General features: G+C 58.2%; 1 protein-coding gene across 1 annotated transcript; it reads left to right on the forward strand.

Moving 5' to 3' along the window:
• The first annotated feature begins 1100 nt into the window (after positions 1-1100).
• LOC130856806 (NADH-cytochrome b5 reductase 3) lies at positions 1101-25831 on the forward strand. The gene is made up of 9 exons (XM_057741673.1): positions 1101-1222; positions 9863-9994; positions 13279-13351; positions 13661-13767; positions 15921-16050; positions 16530-16613; positions 16839-16924; positions 20383-20482; positions 24667-25831. The coding sequence occupies exons 1-9, from the start codon at positions 1202-1204 to the stop codon at positions 24837-24839; spliced, it is 906 nt and encodes a 301-aa protein (XP_057597656.1). The 5' UTR covers positions 1101-1201; the 3' UTR covers positions 24840-25831.
• Positions 25832-27319: the final 1488 nt, after the last annotated feature.

Here is a 27319-nt window from a genome sequence, read left to right on the forward strand (position 1 = left end):
ACTCCATACTGTGCCCAGTTTTCCCTTTTAAAACCAGCTGTTCACTCCCCCAGCTGCCTAAATCCTCTGGGGCACCCCACGTTCCCCCACACCCCAGTTCCCTCCACCTGGTCCCCACACTGTCTCACCTTGACCTCACATTGCACCACTGTGCCTCCAGCTCCAACTGTATCAGCCTCTCTGGCCTTGCTGACCCTGCATCTGTCCACCTCTTTCCCACCTCTAGGCTCTGCCCCGTCCCTTCTGCCTGGAAGGCCCAGCTGTCCTCTGACTGGCCAGCATCACACTGCAAGAACACACTGCCTGCCACAGGCTGCGGCTCAGAGTACAAGGAGCTCACACTCGGGTCCAAGACCATTCCAGAAGAGCAAGGCTAGAGAGCTCCCGTCTGTCTGCTGAATTCACTCATTCAACAAGTATTTATTGAGCACCTACTGTATGCCGCTATATGCTCTGTGCCAGGCTCCAGGCAGGCAGGGGACTGCCCTCAGGGATCACAGTCCACTGTGATGGGGCGGGGCTGGGGGCAGACCATCCCCGAGGAAACTCACAGAACGACTTCAACTCAACGCTAAGTGTTAAGGAAGACCTCAAAAGGCTGCCTGGAGAGGCGGTCAGGGCAGGCCTTGCCGAGGAGGGAATATCTGACCTGATGCCCAAAGCAGTAAGCCAGGGCTGACCCTGAGGCAGCTGGGGACAGCGTTCCGAGAGAGGGAAAGGCCTGGAGGTGCGACCAAGCAGCGCAGTTTGAGAAACAAGAAGGCCAGTGAGGCCCAGCAAAGTGCTCAAGGGCGCGGCCTGGGGTCAGGCTAAGCAGGGCTTTCTCCTGCAGGCCTCGGAGGCCGCGATGGAGTTTCCGGATTTCACCTGAGATCCCATCAATGGGGGGCGCCATCTTCTCCCCTTCAGGATGGCGAACGAGGCCCGGAGCCCGCCAGCGTTGCCCCCGGGGCCACACAGCGGGTCAGCGCCCCCTCGCGGGGTGGGGGGTGGGGGACCGCGGCGAGGAGCCGCGCGGTCAGCGGGCCCCCTCCCCGCGGGCGGACGGAAGCGGGCGGGGCGGGGCCTGCAGCTCGGCCTCCCGCCCCCGCGCCGCCACTGGGCCGCGCTCGGGCCCGCCCCTCCAACGAGGTGACGCGGCCGGGGGCCGGGCCCGGGGCGCGGCGGCCTGGGCGGCGGAGCAACGCGGAGCGGCGCCACCATGGGGGCCCAGCTGAGCACGGTAGGCGGGGAGGGGGCAAGGGCCCGGGGCGAGGCTGCGCACCGACGGGCGCCGGGCCACCGTCTCGGGCGGCGCCGCCCGCCACCGGCCGCGGGGGGCGGGGGGCCGGGCTCGGACGCGGGGCGCCGGACCCCACCCGGCCCCGCCCCGCCCGCCGCGCCCCGGCGGTCCCCGAGCGGCCGTGACTCACGCCCGGGCCGCTGCCCCCGGGCCCAGCCCTAGCCGGCCCAGGGGCGTCGCCCGGAGGCGCGTTCGGGGCGCGCCGCCCGCAGCCCCGCCGAGGAGCGCGGATGGGAGCGCGAGCGATGGGCGAGTGCGGGTGGAACATCACCCGTGGCCCCGCGTGTGACTTAGTGAGTGTGGCAGACACGTGACGTGTGCACTGTGCACGAGTGAGCGCGTGTGTGTGACCGGCTGTGTGGGTGTGACCAGTACGTGTGCAGGAGTGCGCATGGGGGTGAATGACGGTGAATGAGCGAGCAGGTGTGCGGGAGTGTGACCGGGTGAGTACCTGCGAGTGTGTGCGTGTGCACCTGCGATGTTGCTGGATCGCAGAGTTTTTACCAACAACAACCCCTGAGCCGTCTGGGTGGGCTGCAAGCTAGGCTCTGGTCTCTCCCAACCCAGCAAAACCTGCGAGGCCCGAGCCGTTGGCCTCATTTCACAGGTGAAGAAATGCCACTCAGACTTGGCCAGAGGCCGAGGCTGCAAAGTCCACCGTCATGCTGTCACTTTGGTTCAGCCCAGGGCTGCCCTTCTTCCCCCAGGGCCACCTCCTTTCCAAATTATCAAAAACCACAATGGTGGTGGGTGGCTTGCGTTCCACGTGGAGGCCGTGGCCAGAGGGCAGCCCCCGCCCCCCCCCCCCAACACTCTGGTCCCCGGGTGCTGGCTGGGGCCACCTGGGGAGGCTGCCCCTGGGAGGATTAGGCCCAGAGCCTCTTGCCTGGCCTCCTCCTCCACCTCCTCCCTCTGGCTCTGTGAGGCTCCCGCTTGGGAACTAGGCAGAAGGCCTCTTGGCCGGGCTGTTCACTCCTGACGTGTGCCCCAGCCCAGGACTCTGGGGGACGTTCAGACAGGGGGCAGCTTTGCCCAGGGTAAGCCTGTGGGCATCCCCCCAGCTCCGTGTAACATCCTGACCACATTCCCAGAAATCCCCTTCCTCCCTCACTGCTCACCTCCTGCTCCCAAGCCAGGCCCCCAGGCCTGCTGTTTTCCCACAGTGCTTCTTACCTTCCAGCGGTCTGGGTCCCCAGGATGTGGCTGCCCCGTAGCCAAGGACCCCTTTTAGCCCCTCTATGAGGGGCAGGACCCTATCTGGGCATCAGGAGACCTTCACCAACTCCGGAGCCTCCTCTGTCCAAGGGGTGGCAGGATTGTTCCTTCCTCATGGGCCCTGCTGGGGTCTCCACTTGGCCCAGAATACCCGGAGCAAGCCCCAGCCATGCCTTCTGGCACAGAGGCTCCACGCAGTCTGTGGGAGGCCGGCTCACGCCCTGGACACCAGGCGTCTTATCTGAGATGTGCAGGCTGTGAGAGAGGCCTCCTCCCACCCACTGGAAGCGAGGACTCTGAGGGGTTAACAGTTGAGTCCGCCAGCCACCTGAGGGTAGTTGGGGGCTTAGCCGGGGGGCGTAGCCTGCCTTCCCGGCTGTGGCTCCCCTGCCCCCAGCACAGTTGTGAGTGCTCAGTGGACCCTGAAAGGCCGCCACCGCAGGTAGAGTCCAAGGCTTTCCCCTGCCCCGGCAGCTCTGTGCCTAGTCCATGGTCCAGCCCCTCCAGCCCCTAGGAAGCAGGGCTGGGTCTCCCCTGCGGAGGGTGGCTCCGCTGTCCACCTGCCCCCCCCTCCTGGGTTTCCTTCCCCTGAAGTCCCGAGCCAGGAACCCCTCGCTGCAGAACTTCCTCCACTCCCTCCCACTTGCTCCTGCTTCCTGGGAAGGGGCCCGTGAGGGAGGTGGACACTCAGATCCCAGCCAGACAGCTGGCGGGCGGGCAGCAGGTAGGTGAGCCTCAGCACAGGGGCCTGGCCTCTGGGGAGGAACGGGCCTGCCAGGTGGGGGGTCCTGGCAGGCCCTTTGCCCACCAGTCCTGACCTGGGTAGAGTAGATGGCAGGGTTCCAGGGGGAGAGCAGCCAGCAGGGTGCCACACGGGGGTGGCAGGGCCACCCAGCCCCTCGGCTGTGGTGGGTGAGCTGGGGGCTCCCTGGAGACGTCCTGGGGCTCTGGCACCCCGTTTCCCTCTCCCCATCCTGTGTTATCAGAGGCGGGGAAAGGCAGGTGGTGGGTTCCCTGGCGGGCAAAGCGTGGCCTGCAGGGCACCAGTCAAGGCCCAGAAGGCAGCTGTCCCCTGGCACCCGCCCCCCCCACCCCTGCCCCCTGGGGGCTGGGGTGAGGTTTTGCATGTGTGTGTGTGTGTGTGTGTGTGTGTGTGTGTGTGTGTGTGTGCGCGCACGGTGCGCGGAGCCCAGCTGAGGAGGAGCTGGGGTGGGGCCTTGGCCTTGGCCGGCTGCCCCCTGTTTACTCTGCCCACTGCTTGCAGGGGTGGGAGCAGTGCACTGGACGGGGAACAGGGCATCCCAACCCCTTGTGAGTCTGGTAAAGCCTCCAATTTTCCAGAGACGAAGCCTCCCCTTTCCACAGCACCCTTTTCTCTGCCCGTGTCCATCTCTCACACTGGCTTGAGCTCCCCAGGGACAGGGTCTCCTGAGCTGTGTCCCCCACATCCCACACAGGCCCAGGCAGCCATGCCCACTGGGCTTCGTGGCCTGAAGGACTGACTGACAGTGGGGTCTGCCCACAGCTGCCTCCCAGAGAGGCATTTGTACAAAGTCCAGCCCTGCTCTCTCAGCGGCTGGACTGTCTGCGGGTGCAGGGGACTGTGTGGGGCCGGGGCTCAGTGCACAGACCGAGCTGGACGCCAGGTCTCACCCTGCCTCAGTGTCCTCACTGAGGTAGAGTGGCCATAGCGCTCACGTTCCGGGCTAGAGGACCATGTGAGATACTAGTCCCCCGGCGGGGGCTGGAAGGAAGGTGGCTGATGTGTACCCACTGCCTAAGGCCTAAGGGCACAGCTCCTTCCAGCAGGTAGGTGAGGTGGGTGTGCCCGGCAGGTGTGGAAACTACCAGGAATTCAGGATCCAACCTGTCCCACCTGAGGCCACGCCCCACCCTCCCCAGGGAGGAATTTGGTCTCCTGTCCTGGTTGCTGAAACTTTCAAAGTAAGAAAAGTCAGAGAGCGACTGTGGGGTAGGGGCTTGTTCTTGTCCCTTTGTAGCTATATCCACAAATATTTACTGAGTGTCTCTGCTTTGAGCACTGGAGATGAGACACCAAGTCCCCTTGCCCTGTGAGGTCTGCCGTTGCGCATTGTCTGTGACCTCGCGTGGGGAGCTGGCCCAGCTCTTCTAACCCAGGACTGGCATCCAGGGCACAGGAAGCTGGCGCCTGGGGTCTGTGAGTTCTGTGCGAGGGCTAAGGCGAGGACTCGCCTTCAGCGCTGTTGACGTCTGAGTCTGTTTCATGGCTCAGCACGTCCCGTGGGCTGGCATTTGGGGCAGGTGAGAGATTTGGGGTGAGCGACAGGAAATTGGAAAGCCCAGACTCCACCTGGGCCTCCCTGAGCCAAAGTTTCCTCCTTTGTCAAATGCAGAATGCAGTTGGCCTGTCTCCCACTGCAGAGGGTCAGTGAGGAAATGCCTGGGAAGGTGCTTTGCAGACTGTGAAGCGAGCTGCAGGCCAAGGGGTCTTAGTTATTAAACTTGGCTGCGCACTTAAACAGCTGTGCTGAGGGAACATAAAACTCCAGGGAGCACCAAACACAACTCCATTTGGCTCTTAATGTCGTTTAAGTTTATTTCCAGGGATCCCAACAATGGTGATTTCTTGCAAATGTAACTTCACTTAACTTTTTTCCTAAACAACGTTCCCCATGGATGTGGCTTCCCTGATTGACGTGGGAAAGGCCTGGAGCACAGGAATCATCTGAGTTGCCCGCATCCCTGTAGGGTTTGCAGATGGGGGTGGGGGCTCTGCAAGTCTGCTGAGGGCTTGCTCAGCTAGGGAGGGTAAGATTTGACATTTGAGCTGGGCTCTGGAAGCTGAATAGGAGTGTGCTGGTCCGATGAGGGAAGAGAAAGTGTATTCAGGGCAGAAGGGACTCTGTGCAAAGGCCTTAGGCAAGAAAGGCTTGTGACCAGATAGTAGGGTCCTCGCGTATAGGCAGTGGGGAGCCATGGTGGGTGCTTGGGGGTTGGGGGGAGCAGCCTATTGGTTTGGGCAGCTGGGGCCTCACTGCGGAAGGCAGGAGATTGGACTGTGGGGGAGCAGGGGGGTTTGGGCTGTGGGCTCCAGGGCATCTGTCCTGGGAGGTGGCTGGGGAGAATCACACTTTGGGCTAGAGGGGCCTGGGTTGCATGGCCTTGGGCAAGTCACTTAACCTCTCTGAGAAATGGGTGTGAGTCCTCTGAGGATCGACTTTCCTTATTTGTAACTTAATAACCACAGTAGTGCAGCCTAGGGTTGAAGCGAGGATTGTCCCAGAGAAGTCACGTCTCACTCCTGGAGCAGTGCCAGCTTGGGGACATTGGCCACGTTTGCTCTTTGCATGGCCTTTTCCAGCCTCGATTCCTCCCCAGCCCTAGGTGGGACCGTCCTCATGAACTTAAGGAAGGTGGAGCTTGGGGAGGTGAAGATTCGCTCTGATGTCCTGAGCTGGGTCTCAAACCCCTGACCCCCAGAGTCCAGGGCTGCCAACGGGCCTTAAATGCGACCCAGGGTGGGTGAAATACCACTTGGTGGCCTGGACATGGTAGGTGCTAGTTAAGTGGGCAGGTGGCCAGAGACCCTTTGTGTGGCCCTGTGCAGGCCGGGGGTGGGGGTGGGGTTCTGGGGCCAGCTCCCTCAGGCCTTCCCTTTAGACCCATTGGTTACAGACCAGGGGCCCCGTGGGGTGAGGCCTTGGCTGCAACCAGCCTGAAGGCCCTGCCTGCGGGAGAGTCACGGTGTTCTGAGCCCAACAAAAGGCCTGTAACCAAAGCTTCGGCTGGGCAACTTGAAGCCACCGGGCCGGTTTGAGGAGGCAGGACCTGGCCTGGTGTGGAATCTTGGTACCTCTGACCTTCCTTCACTTGGGTATTCTGTCTCCCAGGTGGTGGTGGCCCCATGAGGGTGGTAAAGAAAGCTCCTGTGTGTGTGCCTACATTCCCCAGGTTATAGACCCTTCTGTGACCTCAGCCCCCCATCTTATCTCATATCCCAGCTCTCCTGGGTGGTGGGCCAGACAGTGGCCCTCACCTTCCTTCTATAGCCAAGAATACCGAGGCTCAGAGAGGCCTCAGGTACTCAGCCAGAGTGTCCTCCCCAGTTCATAGAATGGGGGATTCTGGCAGGACTTCCAGAAAGAGAGGGAGCAGTGAGGCTGGGCCTTGAGAGGTGAGGATCTTCTCACCTGACCCTGAATAGGACAGGGGCCCGTTCCAGGTCTGTGCTACCTCAAGAGGCCTGCAGAGGAAGCAGAGAGGTCTCCGTGCAAGCAAGGAACTTGGCTCTGAGCTTCCTGGCAGCCAAGGCAAAAAGGAGAACTTGTAGGGTTATGATAAGAAGAATACACTTGGTCCTCCGCCGTGAGAACTAAAGTCAGAGAGGTACACTAGGGAGGGTGAGTGAGCAAGCTGTGACACAATTTTCTTGAGAACCAGTATTTTGGGAGAACTTTCTGTTCTCGACCTAGCTGTCTGAACCACTAGTTCACTTTTTATTTTGAAATAATTTCAGACTTACAGTAAAGTTGGAAGAATGTATAAAGAGCCCTTTTATACGCTTTACCAGCATGTACCAGATATTAACATTTGCTGTGTTTAGTGTGTGTGTGTGTGTATGTGTGTGTGAGTATTTTAAACTATTTGAGAGTAAACAACAGACATGACGGTTTTTTTGCCTCTAAATACTTCAGTGTCTGTCTCCTAAGAACAAGGACATTCTTTTGCGTCCCCACAGGAGAACGATCAAATCAGGAACGTAGCACCGACACAGAGCTGTGGTCTAATCCACGGGCCTTCGTGCGTATTCCACCAGGTGTCTCAGCATTGTCCTTTAGAACTGGGTTTTTTCCCTGGCCCAGAATCAAATTCAAAACCACACATCATATTCGGTTGTTCGGTCTCTTTGGCCTCTGTACAGTAAGTCCCTTATGTACGAACCTTCAAGTTGCAAACTTTCAAAGGTACGAACATCAGGCATGAATGAGATTGCAGCCCGCCCTCCGTCTTCTGTTGCTGACGGTCCTTCAGCTCTACCATCTCCCACCCCCTCCCTCCTCCAGTCAGTAACTCTTCTTGCCTGTGCACTCGATGCCAGCCCCTGTATGCCAGCTGTTGTACTGCCCTACTGTACTTTTCCAGGTACCGTACTGTGAGGTTAAAAATGTTTTCTTATTTTTCGTGTTATTTGTATGAATGATGCAAAAGTAATAATAAATAATAAAAAATAATATATGTATTGTTTGTATGAAAAGTATGATGAACCTTTTTCAGTACAGCCGATTGTGTTAGTTGGGTACCTAGACTAACTTTGTTGGAATTATGAACAAATTGGACTCAAAAACACGCTCTTGGAACAGAACTTGTTTGTATGTAGGGAACTTACTATATTCGTTTCCTATGGCTGCATATAAATTACCACAAACTAGGTGGCATAAAACAATAGAAATTCATTCTCTCAGTCTGGAGGCCAGAAGTATGAAATCAGGGTATTGGCAGGATGTGCTCTCTGGAGCCCCGGGGGAGGGTCCTTCCTCCCTGTCCTGCTTCTGGTGGCTTCCGGCATCCTGGGCTTCCTTGGTTTGTCACCACGTCACTCCAGTCTCTGTCTTCACACAACCTTCTCTTCTGAGCCCTCTCTCTCTTAGAAGGACACTTGTCATGGGATCTGGGGCCCATCGGGAATCCAAGAGGATCACATTTCAAGATCCTTAGTTCAGTTACACCTGCAGAAACCTTTTTCTGTCCCCAGGATCTGGGTGGACATGTCTTTTGGGGGACCACCCTCCAACCTACCAGCCTCCTTTAATCTGGACCCGTTCCTCGGCCTTTGTTTCTCATGGCTTTGACATCTCTGAAGAGTGGTGCCAGTTATCCTGGAGAACAGCCCTGGGTGCCTCCCGGTGTTAGAGGCAGGTTGTGTGCTGCTGAAGCAAGGCACAGGGCTGTGCTGGGCACTTCCCGCTTCGTGTCAGGAGGTGCGCGATGTCGGCTGGCCCCTTTCCTGTGCTGCTTGCTGGTTAGGGTGGGGGCTGCCAGGTTCTCCACTGCAGGGTTGGTCTGAGCAGTCTTGAGGCCGTTCTCTTTTTCTTCCTGAGTCTCACTTGTGGTCCAGATAGTGGAGGCTGCCCAGGACTCGACTTCCGGGTGGCCAGGGGTAGCTGCTGCACACAGATGCCCAGTGAGGTCAAGGGCCTGCCGGCGGACGGCCTGGGTTAGCTGCTTCCCACGGCTGATTTCCACCTTCACAACTAGGGAGTGTGGCTTATGATCCCTATTTCACAGATGGGGAGGCTGAGCTCAGAGAAGCTAAGTGCTTTTCCCAGAGACAAAAATATGTAGAAAGAGCAGCAGGCTGGTTGTCTTTCTTTGCAAGGGTGTCCTCTCCAGGTAAACCTAAGCAGTTTTATTCGGCCATGGGATTTGGGTTTTCTCTGTTTTTAAGAAATCCAAACTACCTCTTAGGGTCTTTGTGAGGCCAAGATGTGGGGGGCAGGGAGCTGGCAAGGAGGAGCCTCTCAGAGCCACACAGGAGGGTGAACACGATGAGGGCGAGGCCTGATATTTAAGAGCGTGACTGGGGAGGCAGGTGGACTCAGGTTTGAGTTGCAGCTCCCCACCTGCCTGCTGTGTGGCTGTGGGTGAGTTGCTTCACCTCTCTGAGCACTTTCCTCATCTGCAAAGTGGTGGTGACGACAGTGCCTACCTCACAGGGTTGTCATGAGGTTAACCCCTGTGCGGGGCTCAGCATGGTGCTGAGCAGTAGACTCTCAGAGCTTCAGGGGACCTTGCAGATCACTTGGTCCAGTTCAGTTTAGAGAGGGGAAGGGATTTGCCCAGAGTCACACAGCCAGCAAAGAGCAGAGCTTCCCAATGTCTAGTTCAGTGCCTCGGCTGCCCCTCCCACCTGAAGGGAGAACCCCAGGGCTCGGGGGTTTGTCTGTCTGAATAGAGCTCGCACTTGATGTCACTTAATAGGGCCAGGGAAATTGACTAAAGGGAGGGAGGGAGCACAGATACACAGTGCTCAAGATTAAGCACAGGTACCTTGGAACTTTATGCTGAGCTTCCTGGCAGCCAAAGTGAAAAGGGCTACATGCTCAATTATGTAGCTTCCTAATTGTCCCCATTCCTGGGGGGGAAATAGAGCTTTTCCAATGACTCAGTAATGCAGTGATGGGTTTCACGAGTCTGATTTTTGTAACTTCTCCCAGCTGGCACCAAAATGGAGCTGGGGTTCCCTGAATGAACATGATGGGGAGAGGGCGTTTCTGGCAGAGGAGAGGCGCGGAGGTGTGAACCAATAGGTGTGTTTGGGGTAAGGCAGGGGGCAGGGCCCTCCCCGTGCCAAGCTGACCCTGTGGGTCTGCCCTGTCGTTTCAGTTGGGCCACGTGGTCCTCTCACCAGTCTGGTTCCTGTACAGCCTGCTCATGAAGCTGTTCCAGCGCTCCACCCCAGCCATCACCCTCGAGAACCCGGACGTCAAGTACCCGCTGCGGCTGATTGACAAGGAGGTCAGTGCGGGGCACGAGGGGGTCGCAGGGCATGGGCACCTCTCTCTCCTTGTCAGCATCACAGCATTTCACAGGCACCTACTGTGTGCTCAGGGCATGGCCCTCCTGTGAAGTAGGTCCCATTATCTCCCCATTTTACAGATGGAGAAAGCGAGGTGATGTCTCTTTCTAGGGCTACCAGTAAGTGACAGAGGGATTTGAACCCAGGTCTCTGACCACAGAGCCAATTCTCTGAACCACACTCACTATCCCACAGAAGGTCAGAGTGGGAGGGACCCTGTAAGGACTTTTGGGTTCAAGTACCTATTTAATGGATATGAAAACAGAGGGCAAGAGAGGAGTAACTCAGATCACACTGTGAGTTAGGGGTAGGACCAGGACTCAGGCCTAGGCCTCATGGTCATCCCAGGTGCCTCCCATCCCAATGCCTGTTCATTAAAGGTAACGTCTCCTCCTCTCTCCCTCCCCTGCCCGCAGGGTCACTTACTCAGGGAGCCTGGGGTCTTTTCCCTGCGGCGTGACCGCGCGCTCTCGCGTGTGGCTCCACCTGCTCCTCGGAGGGCTTGCTCCTGCCCTCCCCGCTTGGTGCTTTTCCTTTTCAAACCTCTGCTCGTGATTTAAAACCATCCTCTCCTTCCTTGGCCCAGCCGCCCACCCTGTAAGGCTGCTTCCCTCCTTGCTCTCCCTCTCAGAGCCCCTCCCATGTGCTATTTCTGGCCTCGGAGCTGCCTCAGGAGGGGTGTGGCAGGGAAAACTGAGTCACGGGGCAGAGAAAGTCAGTCGCCTGCCCGAAGCCCGCATCCCGGGCTCTAGTCTGCGCCCAGACTCCATAGGAGAGCCAGGGATCCTGTGACTGAACTTGTACCAGGAGTTCATAGAAGTCAAAAACCAGAGAGAGGCAGAAAAAAAAAAATTACCACTTCCCAGATGAGCCCACACGTATCCTTTCAATATACCTTGTATACAGCTTTTTTTTTCCTACAAGGAAATCATATTGTTTTGAAACCGTTTCCTTTTATAAAGTTCTTTTTTCTTGGTGTTTTTTAATTCCTAAAATAATGTATGATTTTATATGTGCTCACTATAAAAATTTTACTTTTAGAAAATAAAAGCACATACTTAAATGTGCTCTGTTCGTGAGGTGTGACTGTTCCCCTCCCCCGTAACCCCTGTGCAGAGGGTCCCCTTCACGGGTCACTGTGCGCCTTTTCTGGTATCACATGATACAGATGTGTGGAGGTTCAGGTGTGTGTAGACTTAGTTTCTCTTCTTTAATAACCTGAGTTTTTAGCCAGCTGTACAACATGGACACCTTTTCACGTCTAACGCAAAGCCAGTTCATTCTTTTTGACGACGGTCCGGTATTTTGTCACAGGGTATCCCACGGTGGATTCCCCAGGCCCCTTTGATTGAGCAGGTGGCAAACGTGCTAGCAGTTGCCCTTCCCTGCTGTAGCCTAGTGGTGGCCTTGCAGGGTCAGCCAGTGGACCTGCTCCTGGAACTTTTGCTGTGGCACAGGGAGGGGTCCTGGCTGCTGGCCCTTCCCCTCTCTGAACGGGACTGGACCAGGTAATCGGCTGGTGGCCCGAAGCTCTGAGGGTCCACTGCTCAGATCAGCATGGCCAGCGGCCTCCTGGATGCTAGCGCCACACGAGCCCTCACAGACGTTAGCCTCGTGACTTTCGCTGTGCTGGGCTAGAGGTTGTCCGGCAAAATAATCATCAGTGTCTTTGCCTCATTTCTGTTCTTCCTCCACAAATGTCTGGCATGTGGGTTTCTTTCTTTTTTTTTCTTTTTTTTAGTTTATTTTTTGGCTGCATTGCGTCTTCGTTGCTGCGTGCGGGCTTTCTCTAGTTGCCGAGAGCGGGAGCTACTCTTCACTGCTGTGCGAGGGATTCTCAGTGCAGTGGCTTCTCTAGTTGCGGAGTACCGGCTCTAGACGCAGAGTACCGGCTCTAGCTGCGTGGGCTTCAGTAGTTGCAGCACGTGGGCTCATTAGTTGTGGCTCGCAGACTCTAGAGCACAGGCTCAGTAGTTGTGGTGCATAGGCTTAGTTGCTCCGCGCATGTGGGATCTTCCCGGACCAGGGATCGAACCTGTGTCCCCAGCATTGGCAGGTGGATTCTTAACCACTGCACCACCAGGGAAGCCCCTGGCATGTGGGTTTCTGACCTGGAGCCCCAGGACCAGTTGATCATCCTGGGACCCACTCATAGGAGGCCTTGGGGCTCCATTTGCAGCTTCAGGCCAGGCTGTGGGGCAGAGATGCCTGCTGGCCGCCAACAAACGCTGTGTCCTGAGTGGCGGCCTGGGCGCCATCTTTCCTGAGATCCAGGCCACCTGCCTCAGCTCGCACACTTCAGTGATGCTCAGAGTGACGCTCCGGCCCCTTGGAGAGGTCTGTCATCCCCGCTCCGGGTGGTAACACCATCCATCGCTGGACCTTGCCTCGTGTGGGCATGGACATGTGCTGGACAGCTAGCTGCCTGCCTTCCACACAGCCCCGCCACACCCACCACCCTGCTGCACCTGGTGCAGGGGAGACCCCACAGGGGCCTTCTAGAGCCCAGGTCGGAGTCCAGGCACTGGGTTCAATTCCCAGCTCTGAGCACAGCTCACTATGGGACGCTCGCCTCCCTGGGCCCTGTTAAGACCAGGCTCCTTCCTCGGCCCAGTCTCGCTCTTAAGCGGCCACTGCCCCACCCTGGAGGGGAAGTGGCTTTCGCCCATTGACCACGCCCTGGGTGCACACCGTGGCCAGCCCCAGTGCCCTCCCGGACAGCAAGGCTGCCACACCTCCTGCCCTGTGCAGCCCAGCCACCGTCATGCTGTCCCACTTCTCAGGGGGCTTTTAGTGTAGTGGCTTCTAGACCCCTCTCTTGAGTCCCAGGCCTGGGCGGGTGGGGCCTTGTCTCAGCTCTGCCCCACTTGGCAGGCCCAGTCCTCGAGCCCTCCCTGCCCCCCAGGACACTTCTCAAGCTGTGGCACAGGTGGAGCCTCCCCTCCTGCCTCTGGAAGTTTCCGGGCTGTCTGGCAACCTCCCTCCCTGCTCTGACCACCTTGTGCTGTGGCCCTAGGTGGGGCACGGCCCTTCTCCGGGCCAGCGAGAGCAGAGGCATGCCAGTGTGTGCCTGCCTCTGTACCCTTGCACACGCGTGTGCAGCTTGTGTGTCCACATGTCAGTGTCACTTCTCTCAACACTTGTGTGCTGGGGAGGGGTGGGGGCTCTAGGTCCAGTGGCCCCTCTGTCCTGGGTGCCGTCCAGCAGCTCGGCCTCTTTGCAGGTCATCAGCCATGACACCCGGCGGTTCCGCTTTGCTCTGCCGTCGCCCCAGCACATCCTGGGCCTGCCCGTCGGTGAGTGTGGCCGGTCCGTTAGAGCAGGGAAGGCTTCAAGGAGGAGGTGACAGCCGCCCCAGGCCTTCTAGGTTGAGTGTCAGAATGAGAGGGCAGATGCCCCCGTGTCCTCGGCAGTGGCACCAGGACGAGCAAAGGCAAAGAGCTGGGATGTGATGGGGGTCCCTAGGTGGGGGTGAAGGGAGCAGTGGGAGCCAAGGTCAGGCCAGGTTTTGAATGCTGGACGAGGCGCCGGGAAGTGGGTTGGCAAGACCTGGGGGACCCTGCAGGGGTCGCCCCCAGCTCAGGCTCACCCCTGCTGTCCCGCAGGCCAGCACATCTACCTCTCGGCTCGAATCGACGGGAACCTGGTCATTCGGCCCTACACGCCTGTCTCCAGCGATGACGACAAGGGCTTTGTGGACCTGGTCATCAAGGTGAGGTCTCGGGGCCACAGCTGTGTGGGGCGGCGGTGACCACGTCGCAGCCAAGGCCTCCAGGGGGCCCACGCCCCCCACAGGCTGGTCTCTGAAGGGCCTGTGCTCGCTGTTTCCCAGTGAACAGCAGATCATAGTTCTTGGCACAGGCCGCGCGTGGGGGTCTTGGCCGAGGGTGGGGGCTGGGCTCAGGCTGAGTATCTTGCAGCAGGGACAGGTCATCTGCAGAAGAGCAGCCGGGCAGGGCCCACCTTCCCGCTCTCGGACGGGCGAAGCCCGGGTTGCTGGGCGCCTGTCCATCCCCTGAGACGCGTCCCACAGGCCCGCTGGGGGTGCCGTGTGAGGGGCTCATGGGGCCCTGTCTGGGAGCTGGGGTGAGGGGCTTTCTGGGACCCATCACCCCTCAGGGGGTGGGCGCACACCATGGGGAAGATGGAGCCGTTAGGAGCAACAGACCAGAGAGACACAAAACAACCAGCAGGGATCTTAAAACGCAAGACGCTGCTTGGAAGGGAAATGACAGCTGCAGCCCAGAACGTTTTTGTGACAATTAGAAATGCAAGCTTTCCAGCAGGGACCCGTGTTCACACCCCAAAGTGTGAACCCTCCCAGGCCGGTGGGTGTGGGGTGTTAGAGACCCTCCTCAGTTCAAGGCCCAAACCCCCACGGCCAACCTGGCTCAGCGCCCCCGGGGACCGGGCTTATGGTCCCAATGCCACGGTGCAGGCCCCAGGGCCCCCGCACTGGGCCCTTGGGTGGGGGGACAGAAGCAGAGACCCCTGCTGGGCCGCAGCTTCAGCCCTGGGTCTTGCAGGGTCCTGGGCAGGGCGTCGGGTCTGTGGGGGCAGGAAGGGAGCTGGGCCTGTCAGTCCTGGCTCTGGCCCGGGTCCCTGGTTCACTTGGTGTCATTTAGACCCCTTGCTGGGTGCCCGGGCCCACCCGGCCTTGGTATCCTGGCTTTGGACGGAGAGTGGACACTGAACAGGTGGCCACGCAGAGGTCAGTGCTGGTTCAGGGGACAAGCACGAGAGACTGAGCCCCCTGGAACCGGCACCAGAGCAGAGGCAGGGGTGGGGTGATGCGAGCCGCTCCGCTGAGCAGGCAGCAGTGAGGTGAGATCTGCCAGCTGAGGGGGCAGCGACCCTCCAGGTGCAAAGGCCCTGAGGTCCGGAGGAGGCTGGGGGACTTGTGGGGCCAAGACGGGGAGAGGTCAGCAGGGCTGGGCAGAGCCTTGGAGGCTCCAGTAGTTTGGGACTTTGTCCAGAAAGCAAGGGAAGGTGTTCTTGCTGAAGGAGAAGGTGTTTGGGGGATTCAAGTAGAGGGTGAAAAACTCACCAGGACCAGGCCCTACCTGGCTTGGAGACCTCCCTGGCCCCCCTGGGCCCCGGCTAAAGGTCAGGGCCCTCGCCTGGCACACAGCAGGCTCTGCCCACTGTCCTTCCACTCTCCCCCACCCCCGCCCTAGACACACAGACACATCCCCTGTGCTGTAGCCAAGAGTTCTTCTCCCCACCCCACCCCTGAGGCCCCAAGCCCTGTTAGGCCCCCTGGCCTTTGCCCATGCTGTCCCTCCCCCACTGCCTCTCCCCCTTCTCTGCCCTTCAAGGCCCAGCACAAATGCCCCCCGGGGCCGCCTCCCCAGCCCTGGAGCTCCTCCTCTGTCTGCCCGTCTCTTTGTACGAGGGTTGTAGCACATCCGTTTTTCCAAAGCTGAAATCCCAAAGGGTGCAGGGAAGGAGGTTGTTCCGAGAGTGACATTTTCATGGCAGCACAAAGTGGGAAGGATTAAACACCCACCAGGAGGGCCTGTGAGCCGGCATCCCGGAGCCTTTACTGAGCGGACAGCCGCGGGACTCTCCTGCTGTAAGAGGGTCCCAGAGATGGTTCTTGGCAGAACATTGTACAGCAAGCCCTTGGGTCGGCTGCCTTGGACACCAGGCTGATGGTTTGCCCTCCAAGGGGACGTTACAGGGAGGGCAGACCCCTGGGGGACGGGACACAGACAAGTAAGTTTTGATGGGTGGAAGGGGCACCATGTGAGAAGCCCACACATGACAGCAGAAGACCCCAGAAGAGGGTCTTCCCGCTGTGACCCAGAGCTCACCTCAGCAACCCTGGGAACTGGGGGTGGGGACTGTGGGTGTGTCTTGCAGATTTACTTCAAAGACACCCACCCCAAGTTTCCCGCTGGAGGGAAGATGTCCCAGTACCTGGAAAGCATGAAGATTGGAGACACCATCGAGTTCCGGGGCCCAAATGGGCTGCTGGTCTACCAGGGCAAAGGTGATCCGGGTTGGACTCCCCGGGGACCTGGCAGGTGCGGTGGGTGCTGGGTGCAGGTCCCGACTCTGCTGCTGTCTGGATGGGTGACTCTCGTAGGACAAGCTGTCTACTCTCCGGGGCCTCAGTTTCCCCAGCTGTTAGGGATTAAGGTGGCCAGTGCAGGGGTTGCAGACCAGCTGCCCCTGGGGGCCAAATGTGACCCACAGACCAGCTTAGTTTGGCTGAAAGCAAACAAGGGGGAGAGTTGAGCTGGAACGCCCCCGGCTCCCCCGCTCCCCACACCGCCGCAGTGAGGAGCTTGTCCTCGTGCTCCTCCTGGCATTTGAGCTGGTCCTGGTCCCACCTTCCCATCGCCCTCACCTGTGGGGTGTGGTGGCCACCCCACCCGAACCCCTGAGGTGGGGGCGGTTCTCCAGCCCGTCCGACCCCCAAGCATGGTGTGTCTGAGTGCTGCACCTCACCCCGTCTCCTCTCCCCAGGGAAGTTTGCCATCCGTCCGGACAAGAAATCCAACCCCGTCATCAAGACGGTGAAGTCCGTGGGCATGATCGCGGGAGGAACGGGTATGTGGACCAGAGCCCCTCGCTGAGTCCCCAGCGGGCGGGCGTCGCGGGTCGGGGTCAGCATGTGGGAAACGCGACATAGGTTATGAGCGACTGGGAGCTGCCCGAGGTCAGGGACCCTGGCCCAGTTGTCCTGGCCCTTCTCCCCGGGCGTCTTGCCTGCCCCTGGGCCTGTGTGTATGCAGCAGGTGCTCACGCAGTGAGTGGGGGGCGGCTGTGTTGCAGGCATCACCCCAATGCTGCAGGTGATCCGTGCCATCTTGAAGGACCCGGATGATCACACCGTGTGCCACCTGCTCTTTGCCAACCAGGTCAGTGAGTGGTCCTGAGGGCGGCGAACCTGACTCCTGCTGAGGGGGGCGTGGGGCCCGGCAGACACTGCTCAGGGGTCTGTGTGGCTTTGTGGAGATGCTCAGGGCAGCTAAACTGTGAAGGGTTCTCTGAACGTTCTGTGCACAGCAGCCTTCGCAGGGGCTGGTGGGGTCTGGCTCTTCAGTGCAGCGCTCAGAGCATCTGACTCAAGTAGAGCTGCTTGGGTGGGGGGGGCGAGGCACCTGGAGCACCCCCACCCCGAGATTTGCTCCCCTGGCTGCTTCCTCGGAATCGTAGGGTTCCCTTCACCACATGCAGTGTTTGGAACCCACCAGTAAAGTGGGAAAAGCCCAAGGGGCCGTTTTCACAGATGAGGTGCCGAGGGCACATCTGCGTGAGGTCCCTGAGCTGGGGGCCTTGGGACAGGGTTTGGACCCGGGCTCTCTGGCTCCTGCATGCATGTCCTCCTCCCACACCCGCTGTCTGCCTGCCCTGGCCTGCTGTGTGGCCTTGGACAAGTCCCTCTCCCTTCCTGGGCTTTGCTCCCTCACTGTGGAATGAGCTGATGAAGCGAGGTTATCACAAGCATCTTTTCAGGCTCAGTGTTTCATGACTGTGGGTTTCGTAGTGATGCCCCTTTGGGGGAGGCTAAGATGAGTGTGTCGTCCCTCCCCACCCCACCCCCGCCCACCTGTGTGGGGGCCGTGCCTAGCCGCCTGCACCTCTCAGATATGGTTCAGGTCAGCTTGCCACAGGGTCCATCTGGTGCAGGCTCCGCCCTGTCCATCTGTGAGGACACTGAGCCTGGAGGGGGAGGAGCAGGCCTGAGGTCCCTGGACTCTGCACAGCTGCAGAAAACTGCCCTGAAGCCAACCGAGGCGGCCTTGACCAGGCCCAGGGGTGGGTGGAAAGAGCCAGAAATTCCAAGCTGGCTGGCGGGGTGAGAGGGTGGGCAGCGTTCAGCTTGGTGGTGCTGCAGCAGTCTCTGTGGAGGCCGTCAGCCCTCTGTCGCCTGGACAGGCATCTTTGTGCCCGTCCGCGGGGGCGGTGGATTCCGTGTCTGTTTCTGCATTTAGTCAGTGCGATGTCACAAGTCATGCAGCCTCCGGAAGTTCCACTCCCCGCCTGCGAGGGGGTGAGTGACAAATGCAAGTAAAGTATCACGTGAGAATCGTTCTGACCTCAAGGTCCCTCTGAAGGGTCTCTGGACCCCAAGGGGGGTCCACAGGCCACACTCTGGGAACCACTGCTTTGCTCCAGTTGAGCCCCTCCCTCCTCCCTCCTCAGTGACCCCTGTGCTCGGCTTGGATGGGGGCCGAAGCCCCTCCATTTTCCCATCTGTAATGTAGGGTCACGGGGGACCCACCGCGCAGGACAGTCGTGAGGATTGAGATGGCCTTGGATAGGAGGCTTAACACTGCAGACATGTGCCTTCTTCCTGGAGTGACCGGGTGACCAGGAGTGGAGGCTGGCGGGGAGGCAGGGTGAGGGCGGCGTCCTGAGTCGGGGGGAACTCGGGGCTCTGGCCCCAGCCTCAGCCTAAGGGAAGCACGACTTTTCAGAAGGGCGTTAGGGAGACTTAAAAAATAGGGGGGCGACCTGGTTCTTGGACAGGGTGACTGATATTCTAAAGGTGTTGATTGTTTATAAAGTAATACTCAAAGTGGGATATTTTTTCCCCTTTACTATGATAAAATGATGCAATATGGCCTGGAAGACAAAGTATACATGCACAGCCAAGAAAGTTTTGAAAAAGAAGAGTAACAAGGAAGAACTTAGCACGCTGGATGTTAAAACACACTAAAAAGTGTCAGTGATTAAAAATAGCATGGTTCTGGAGCTGCACGTGAGACCTGGGCTTACTGGACTTACTGCATTTCTGTAACGAGGCGGGACATCTAGACTGTGCTGGGGCGTGCTGGAACATGTGGCTATTTACATTTAAATTAATTAAGATTAAATAAAATTTAGAACTCACTTTCCCAGTCTCACTAGCCACATTTCATGGGGTCCATAGCCTTATGAGGCCAGTGGTTACCCTATTGGGTAACACAGATCTATTGTCGAACCTTCCCATCATTGTGGAAAACTCTGTTGAACAGCCCTGGCCTAGAAACAGACCCAAGTATAGATGAGACTTTGTATCTGATGCAGGTGACATCTCTAACCCAGAAGAGAAAGGAAAAGGAGTGTTGAGTCAGTTGCTATGCACTTGGAAAAAACGGAGTAGATCCCTACCTTACCTTATAGAAAAATGAAGTTTAGGTTAAAGATGTACATGTAAAAAAGTGAAGCTTTGAAAGTAGAAGGTGAGCATTTTTACAAGAAGTGTTGTTGAATGAGTGAACGAGGACGGTCAGTCTAAGCAAGACACCAAAGGAGAGCCCGTCGGGGAGAAGACTGATGGAGCCATCTGCCTGAAAATGAAGAGCTCCCCTGGGTGAGAAACACTAACTATAAAGAACATAGAAAGATGAATAACTGGGGATGAGACGTACAATGCATCACCAGTAAAAATTAATATCCTTCATATACAAAGAGTTTTTACAAACTAATAAAAGATATGAGTAGGCTACTGACAAACTATTAATAATAAAAGATAAAACGTGATTGGCAAAGCTTAAACAATCATTACCCAGTGCTGTTAAAGTGTAGGGAGATGGGTACTCCCTGGCACTCTGCTGGCGTGTGCATTGGTGTAACCCACCTGGGAATAAAGCAGCTGCATGTATCGAGTGCCCTAACCATGTGGAAATTTTCTACCCTGAACTCTACTTCCTCAAGTTTATCCTAAGGAACTGACAGGGCAGTGGGGATAGTCAGAGAGGCGTCGTTCGTAAAGGAGGATGTCCAGAATGATTTCCACGCCCCTCCCGTTGTCTGCCTCACCCAGCCTGGGGCTCAGTAGAGGTCTGTGAGCAGGTGACTTTTTCTGGCCAACAGAGCTCTTTGGCCCCCAGTTTCACAACAGTCCTATGAGATCAGTCACACCCCCCACTGGCCCAAGGAGCCCTGTCTGTCTGTGAGTGACCTGCAGACATACCAGGCAGAGTCTATGGTTAGGAATGGAAAGAGGGCTTGTTTCAGGAGCAGATTGCTGACGCTCCCTGGGGGTCTGGGAAAGCTTCCTGGAGGAGGTGACACAGGCTGGACTCTACAGGGCCACATGGGGCTGGCCAAGTGAAGTCAGTGGTGGTGGAGAGTGGGGAGCTGCAGGCCAAGCAGAGAGGGGCGGGCGTGGGTGAGGCTGTGGAGGGGCAGATGTGATTTGGAGGGTAGCATGTGTATTTCCTGAATTCTGGGTGTACAACCTGAGGCAGCAGAACATGAGAGACTTGGACTTTCCCTCGAAGCTTTGCGAGCGTGCGGTCCACGGATGGGGGGGATGACGAGGGTCTCCAAGGGCAGTCCCTGTCGCCGTCCCTCCTGACCGCTGGGTCCTGTCCCCCCACCGCAGACCGAGAAGGACATCCTGCTGCGGCCCGAGCTGGAGGAACTGAGGAACGAACATTCTGCACGCTTCAAGCTCTGGTACACTGTGGACAAAGCCCCTGAAGGTGAGAGCGCCCAGGCGGGTGGGCTGGGGTCAGGGTGCTGGCCTGCGCTCACCCGTGCTGAGCCCTCTGCCGGCTGGAGCCTTCTGCTCGCGTGGTCTCCTTTGGTTCTCACTGTGAGGGGAGGGTGATGAGGAAAGAAGGATCAGAGAGGGGAGGTAAGTGCCCCACAGTGCACAGCAAGACAACCCCAGAGCTGGGGCTTGAACTCACATCTGCCTCCTCCAGACCCCAAGCCTTCCCCTGTCTGCACTGCTCTCAGCTGGACAAAGAAGGCCGGCGTTCTCTCCTTGGGCTGGGGCTCGCTCTGGGGCAGGTCCCCTGGGCCAGTGCTGGGGTGCGGGTGGTTGTTTCCACGCTGCAGTGTGTACCTTGTCAGGCGCTTTACACCCGTTTTCTCTCTAATCACCAGCCTGGAGGGTGGGCTGGGCTGATGTATGGTTACCTTCACTCTGCCTGTCCAGGCGTTTAAGCTGTTCGCCGAGGTCACACAGGAGGCAGTGAATAAGGGCTGCCCCCAAAACTTGAAACAAGTTTGCCCTCTGGGAGCGAAACTCTACTCCATTCTCCTGACTTAGGTAGATGTGGGTACAAAAAATATCGTAACTTCTTTGTTGTGAGAAAGGCAGCAGCTGAGGCTTCTGGGTGGATAACACCAGTGACGTCTGGCTTCAGGGTCAGGAGACTGTAGGGAGTGGTGGGGACTGTGGTGAACGGGAGAGCGTCTGCCTGTGCAGAGGGGCAGCCCCTCCCGGCTGCGCGCAGCCCTGCTCTGCAGTACCGCCCTGGAGGCCAGCCTTCCCACTTTCAACGGACCCTGGGGGGCCTGCACTTTCATGGGAAATTTCTGAATGTTAGAAACTAGACATTTTCAAAGCACCCACGTGGGCACCAGCTTGTGCTCTCGTTCACGTGCTGCCACCCTGCCCTCGCCGTGCCTCCTGCGTCTCACAGCCACGCGGTTCCCTGGGACTCAGCCACGGTGTGGGGGACACGCCACCCTCTGCTCCCCCTGGAAATGAGCACGTGGACTCTGGGGGTACCCATCTCATCAGGGTCCCTCCCTGAGAGAGGAACCCCCTCCTGGGTTGACCCAGTCGGGTCCTGGGCCCCCTGCTGGATCCGTGGACCCGACAGTCGTGTTCCGGGGCCTGTGGCTGGACCGGCCGTCCTGGCCCACCTGTGTCTCAGCGGGTCTCCTCCTGGTCAGACCCCTCAACTCTGTGTGTTCCCGAAACCATCCTGGCCCGGGAGCTGATGTTCTAGTCGGGGAGGATGAACAGGAAACAGGAGCACAGTAGCAGGTGGTTAGTGAGACCCAGGAAAGAAAGGGTAGTCGTAGGGAGTGGAGGTCAGGCAGGAGGCACTGGTCTTGGGAGCCCGAGCTTCCAGTAAAGAAAGGAACATTTATGTTGTACCCACATCTCATTAAAAAGGGGGAAATGAAAGCTGGTTTAGCTCCTTTCTGGCTGCAGGTTCTGGAGGGCTCACTGGCCATGACAGGAACATCCTTGCAGGGGGCCCCTTCCCCTGTTGCTGGCACACGGCACACAGCCCGGCCGCAGGAGGGGTGAACAGTGCCCTCTGGTGGTGGCACCTGGTAATGCCTAAACCAAAGTGCATCCTGGGGACAGTTTTAAGAGTAACCAGTTACTGGCCAAGGAGCAGTACAGCTGAGTGGTCTTCTAGCATTTTACACACATGTTTATTATTACCCTGACCGTAAGTCAAGAGTGGTTGGGGTATTGCTGTAACGTTAGGTAGAAGCTGAGAAGGAACAGGGTACCAGGCCCGCATGGCAATTGTGGAGCTAAGCAAAGGAACAGGGGAGAGGGCCCAGCTGACTGTTTGCCCCACAAAGTCACCCTCAGTATACGTGCAGAGAAAAATACACTATCCAAAAAACTCCTTGTAAAGTTGAGATGTGTCTTACATACCTGTACATTTCATACCCTCAGCAAATATAGTTCAGTCCCATGCAGTTTTTTCAAGGTACTTTGAGATCTGCTAATAAAATGTTATCTACTCACCTATGTCCCACCTTGTTCTGGAGGGATTTTAGGCAGCTTACAGACTCAGAGAGTGAGTCAGAGTGGTACAAGTGGAAAGTGGGAGTGAAAGAAAAACGAGGGCAGGGCCAAACAGTGGAATAGGAGTGAGGTCTGTACAGAAGCATGGATCGTGTTGCACACTTACAGTGGGTGGCCGTGCATATCACTCTGAGCTTCCCAGCAGCCAAAGTGAAAAAGGAGATGTGGTCAGTTACTCAGCTCAGTGTCCGTGAGGTAAAGAATACCCATTGCTCAGCACAGCAGGCTCTTCCTCATTCCAAGACCAGCTGGGACTGGCTTGGCCCCTCCCAAGGGACCCCCCATGGAGTGTGCACAGTGTGATGCAGGAAACATTGTCCACCTAGGCAAGGTCCCTCGGTGATCTCCTCATGACCTTGGACTTCTCCAGCTGCGTTTCTGTTGGTGTCAAGGGCTTTAGTGAGGTTCTTTCAGATTGTGAAAGACAGAGGAGCCAGATAACTGGGTGTTTGAAGCTGGAGGGACTCAGGGTACAGGAACCACCCCCCAGCCTCAGCCGGGCCTGGCGGAGCCCTGTTGTCTGATGGTGTTGCTCCATCTTTTCCTGCCTCTTACGTCTGCTACCCACACTGCTGCACGGTCCTCCACCTGCTGCCCCTCCAGAGCCAAGCCAGAGGGTCGGCCTAGGAAGGACCCTCACCCCTTGGCTGGGGCTCAGAGGCCGGCCTGGGGCCGGGAGCCCATGGAGGGATCAAGAGGAGGCTGGTGGTGGCTCCTCGTGGGGGGGGCGGGGGGGGAGCGCGCAGCAGGTGGCAGGCGTCCGCCGAGTCCCTCTCACTGTCCCTCTGGGGCTGAGCTGCTCGGCACAGGGGTCATTTGAGAGGTCAGTGTGTGCTCTCAGTCCCCAAGCAGTGTTTGTTCTAACTGACCGTTGAAGAACCATGGAGGAAGGTGAGCTTCAGACTAGGTGCCCTCCTCGCTAATCCAAAAGAGGCGTCAAATTGTTGGGCAGGGAGACCTCCTCTCCTGGATCTCGTAACCCCGTGCGGTGGGGGGATGGCCCTGAGCACAGACGTGGAAGCCAAGGCGTAGGTCGGAAGCCAGGGCTGAGCTGGGATGGCACCGCCTCCCCCCCTCTCCTCGGCCCCCCAGTCATCAGAGCCCCCTTCTGGCAGAGCCCTGCCAGCCTGTGGTCCCCGTTGGCCCATGGTGTGCCTGGACAGGCTGGTCCCCCTCTCTGAGCAGCCCCAGCCGGCAGGTCTGTCCTGAGGGTCCGTGTGGGCCTAGAGCCCTGCCAGTCTTGGGGCGCCAGGTTCTCACCATGGGCACCAGCAGTCGCTTGGCGGAGTAAAAGGCAGCTCTGGATCTCAGATGAAACCTGGAGATGCAGTATGTGTGTGTGCACGCAAGACAGGGAGGCAGGCAGGACCTAAAGGAGCCGCTGCTCCCACGAGGGTCCTGCCTCTGGAGCTGCAGCCTGAGTCCTGGCCTTGCTGTTTTCAGGCTCATCTGTTGCTTGTTTGGGACACATTCCTTTGTTCATTATTTATTGAGCAGCTGCTACGTGCCAGGCTGTCTAGGCACTGGGACCACAGCTGTGGACCAGACATGGCTCCTCACAGGCCGATGTCCAGTGGAAGGAAGAGTCAGATGATGGGCATGGGCGGGTAGGTAGCGTGGATGGTGGTAGGGATAGGAAATGTCACCCTGACCAGCCAGGCGCTGGGCCCTGGCTGGGGGACCTCTGGGACTTGGGGTTAACGTCCCAGCCCTGTCTGTGCCTTCTTGCGTGATCTGGGACAACTCCTCTGGACCTCAGTTTCCATATCTGTAAAATGGGATCCGTCATCCTTGCCCTGTCCACCCACAGGGCGGTTCTGAGGGCCACATGAGAGGCCAGTGGCAGTGAAAGGCTTTGCAAACTGTGAAATGTGGTGGGGGAACCTTGAAGGGCTTGCCTTTGTGTTACAGGTGAGCCAGGCTTGGGGGCAGGGATCAGGGCAAGGGTTTACTTGGCTCAGCCTCTTGGTTCTTCAGTGTTTGTGGAAAGAAGGGAGGAATTCAGGGCACAGGAGCTTCCTCACGGAGGAGGGGGTGCTGGGCGGGTGGGCAGTGGGCGGTCGGCCACACGGGCTCACCTGGTCTCCCGCCCCACAGCCTGGGACTACAGCCAGGGCTTTGTGAACGAGGAGATGATCCGGGACCACCTCCCGCCCCCGGAGGAGGAGCCGCTGGTGCTGATGTGCGGACCCCCGCCCATGATCCAGTGCGCCTGCCTGCCCAACCTGGACCGCGTGGGCCACCCCAAGGAGCGCTGCTTCGCCTTCTGATGGGCGGGCCCTGGCCGCTGGCCCCGCCCCGCGCTCGCTGCAGCCTGCCAGCCCCCACTCCTCCTGCCGAAGTTCATTAACACCGCTCTCCACCCGCGTCTTCCGTTGCGGCCAGATTGGGCCTGGCCTGGCCTGCCCTGCCCTGCCCGTGCCTGGGAGGTCACCCCGCTGGGCTGGCCCCCGAGTGGCCCCTGGAGAAGAAGGGCTCTGTTACGGGTGGGCCGCTGTCGGCCACCTTCAGGGCAGATTCCATTCCGGGCCTCACCGGAGATGCCTGGGCCCTGCCCTTCCCCCGTCACACGCACACACAACACACACTACCAGGAGGCCGAGGCTGCTGGCACCGCGCTCCTCTCCCGCCCCAGAGCAGACCACAGTCGGAAAATAAACATACATGTACGGGGAGCCCACAGCTGCGGGTGCCAGGCCCCCACCCACTGCCTGGGCCCACTTCATGGCCACAGCCAGGCCTCAGCACCTGACACTACATGGCAGGTAACACCAGAAATCCTCTTGGCAGGGGCTGCTGGAGCGAGAGGCTGCCCCCACCGCAGGGCCCAGCAGGCCCAGCCAGCAAGGAGTTGGGCTCTCCCTGGGGCTGGAGCGGGAGGAGGGGGCTGGCCAAGGGCCCTTCCAGCTGACACATGGCCCCTCCTGAAGCCCCGGCATTTCCCCGAAACACCCAAACATTCGGGCAGCTTTGGAAGGTCCAAGCAGTCGACCTCTGATCGACTGCCTGGGGTCCTGGGCCGCAGCCCTGATGGCAGAGCTAAGATGATGCGTTTATTCATCTGTCCCAGACCCCCCCCCCCCCGCCCCGCTCCCCTTGCCCCAGATGGGGGAGATTTTGAGCAGAGCCTCTTGTCTGAGGGACATTCCCAGTGGCCTTGACGTTGCCTTTAGACCACAGCGTGTCAGCCTCTTGCGTATCGGCTTTTTCAGAGTCATTTATGAGCAGACAAAATGTTGAAGTAAAACTTTGCTAATCTGAACCCTTTTGTAGCTCCTGGAGGCTCTGTGACCTACATCATTGGAGGGGAGGGATGGGGCAAGGGGTGGCAGGAAGAGGCGGGGCAAGGCCTGACATTTATTTCTGAAGTTTGTTTGTGTTTATAGTAGAAAATTTGGAGAGCACACAAAAGTACACACAGGGAAAAAAAAAACCAGCAGACATTCACAGGCAAACAGTGATGACTTGGATGAAACCACACCATCCACTGTGTGGCAGTGCTTCCCAGTGTCAGATGTGCTTTCCCCCTATGGTCAGAAACTCACCATAGGCCCAGGCGGATCAGGATTCTTTTATGTAGTAAATCCCTGTTGTTGGACAGTTAGGCTGTTTCCAATTTGTGGATTTTGTAAATAACAGTGGCCACCTTCACCCTCCTTTCTGGCGATTTCTTTTAGGATAGATTCCTGGAAATAGATGGACTGTGGACGCCGGGAGTTCAGCGTTTAAATGTCCCCTCACGCCCAGCCTTATTCAGATCATCTCAGCCGTGTTATAAGGTGTCCCCAGTCCCAACTTTGGACAACCCCTTGTGTCCCCAGTGTTTTCCTTTTACTGTGTCCTCTGGACAGCCTTGAAAGAGGTAGGGAGAAGTCCATAGTCCCACTTCCCGACGGAGAGACTGAGGCTCAGGGCAGTGAATGGCTTTCAGGGTGGAGGTGGGGCCTGAGGTGAGGCGAGTGTCACTCTGTCCTGTGGAGGCTACAGGTGGGGAAGGGGGTTCCTTCATTCATGCAGGCACTGTTCCGGGGGCCGGGGCCAGGGCTGTGGCTGCCACAGACACACCCTTCCCTGCTCCTGAGGTGCTCATGAGAAAGACACTAGGCAAGTAACATGATGCGAAATGCCAAGACAGAAGTGAAAGATGGGACAGTGTGGGAGTGAGGGCTGTTCTTAGAGCTGGACAGCAGGAGAGCCTGCTCAGGAGGTGACCTTTGTGCTGGGATGTGAAGGGAAGGAGCTGGCCCTGCCGGGATAGGTGTTCATGGTGGAACAGCAAGTGTGAAGGCCTTGTGGTTAGAACAAACTTGTGGAAGAAACTTCCAGAAACAGATCAAGGAAGTCCGGCGGCTGAGAGGATATTGAAGTTGAGGCTGGAGAGGGAGACAGGACTAGAGGGGTATTCCAGAGGCAGTGAGCCACAAGTGCAAAGGCCCTGGGGCAGAGACCTGCTGGATGGAACACAGTGAGGGCCAGTGTGGCTGCAGTGGGGTGGGGAAGAGAAGAAGACAGGGGAGTTCACAAGAATCCTCAGGGAGCCGCTCTCCTCTCTCATCTCTCACCTTCCATTCTGTCTCTGGGGCAGGGTTGGGACTCAGCCTGTGACTCTCAGGCCCTGATGGCTCTTCTCCACCTCAGCTGAAGCTGGGAAGAAGGGCATGAATTGGACCTGGTCCCTACCCTCTCGCGGTCTGTCTCCCCATCTGTAAAATGGGTGAGTGAATAGGCCAGTGATTCTCCACCCTCTCAG

The sequence above is a fragment of the Hippopotamus amphibius genome, chromosome 7, assembly GCF_030028045.1.
Source record: "Hippopotamus amphibius kiboko isolate mHipAmp2 chromosome 7, mHipAmp2.hap2, whole genome shotgun sequence".
In the NCBI taxonomy this organism is placed as follows: Eukaryota; Metazoa; Chordata; class Mammalia; order Artiodactyla; family Hippopotamidae; genus Hippopotamus; species Hippopotamus amphibius.

What these genes read in the sequence shown, in the direction of transcription:
- LOC130856806 (XM_057741673.1), top strand. Translation starts at nt 1,202, where the DNA reads ATGGGGGCCCAGCTGAGCACG. An exon ending in TGCGGCTGATTGACAAGGAG is followed by an intron (nt 9,995 to 13,278) that starts GTCAGTGCGGGG and finishes GCCTCTTTGCAG; the next exon opens with GTCATCAGCCATGACACCCG. An exon ending in GCTGGTCTACCAGGGCAAAG is followed by an intron (nt 16,051 to 16,529) that starts GTGATCCGGGTT and finishes TCCTCTCCCCAG; the next exon opens with GGAAGTTTGCCATCCGTCCG.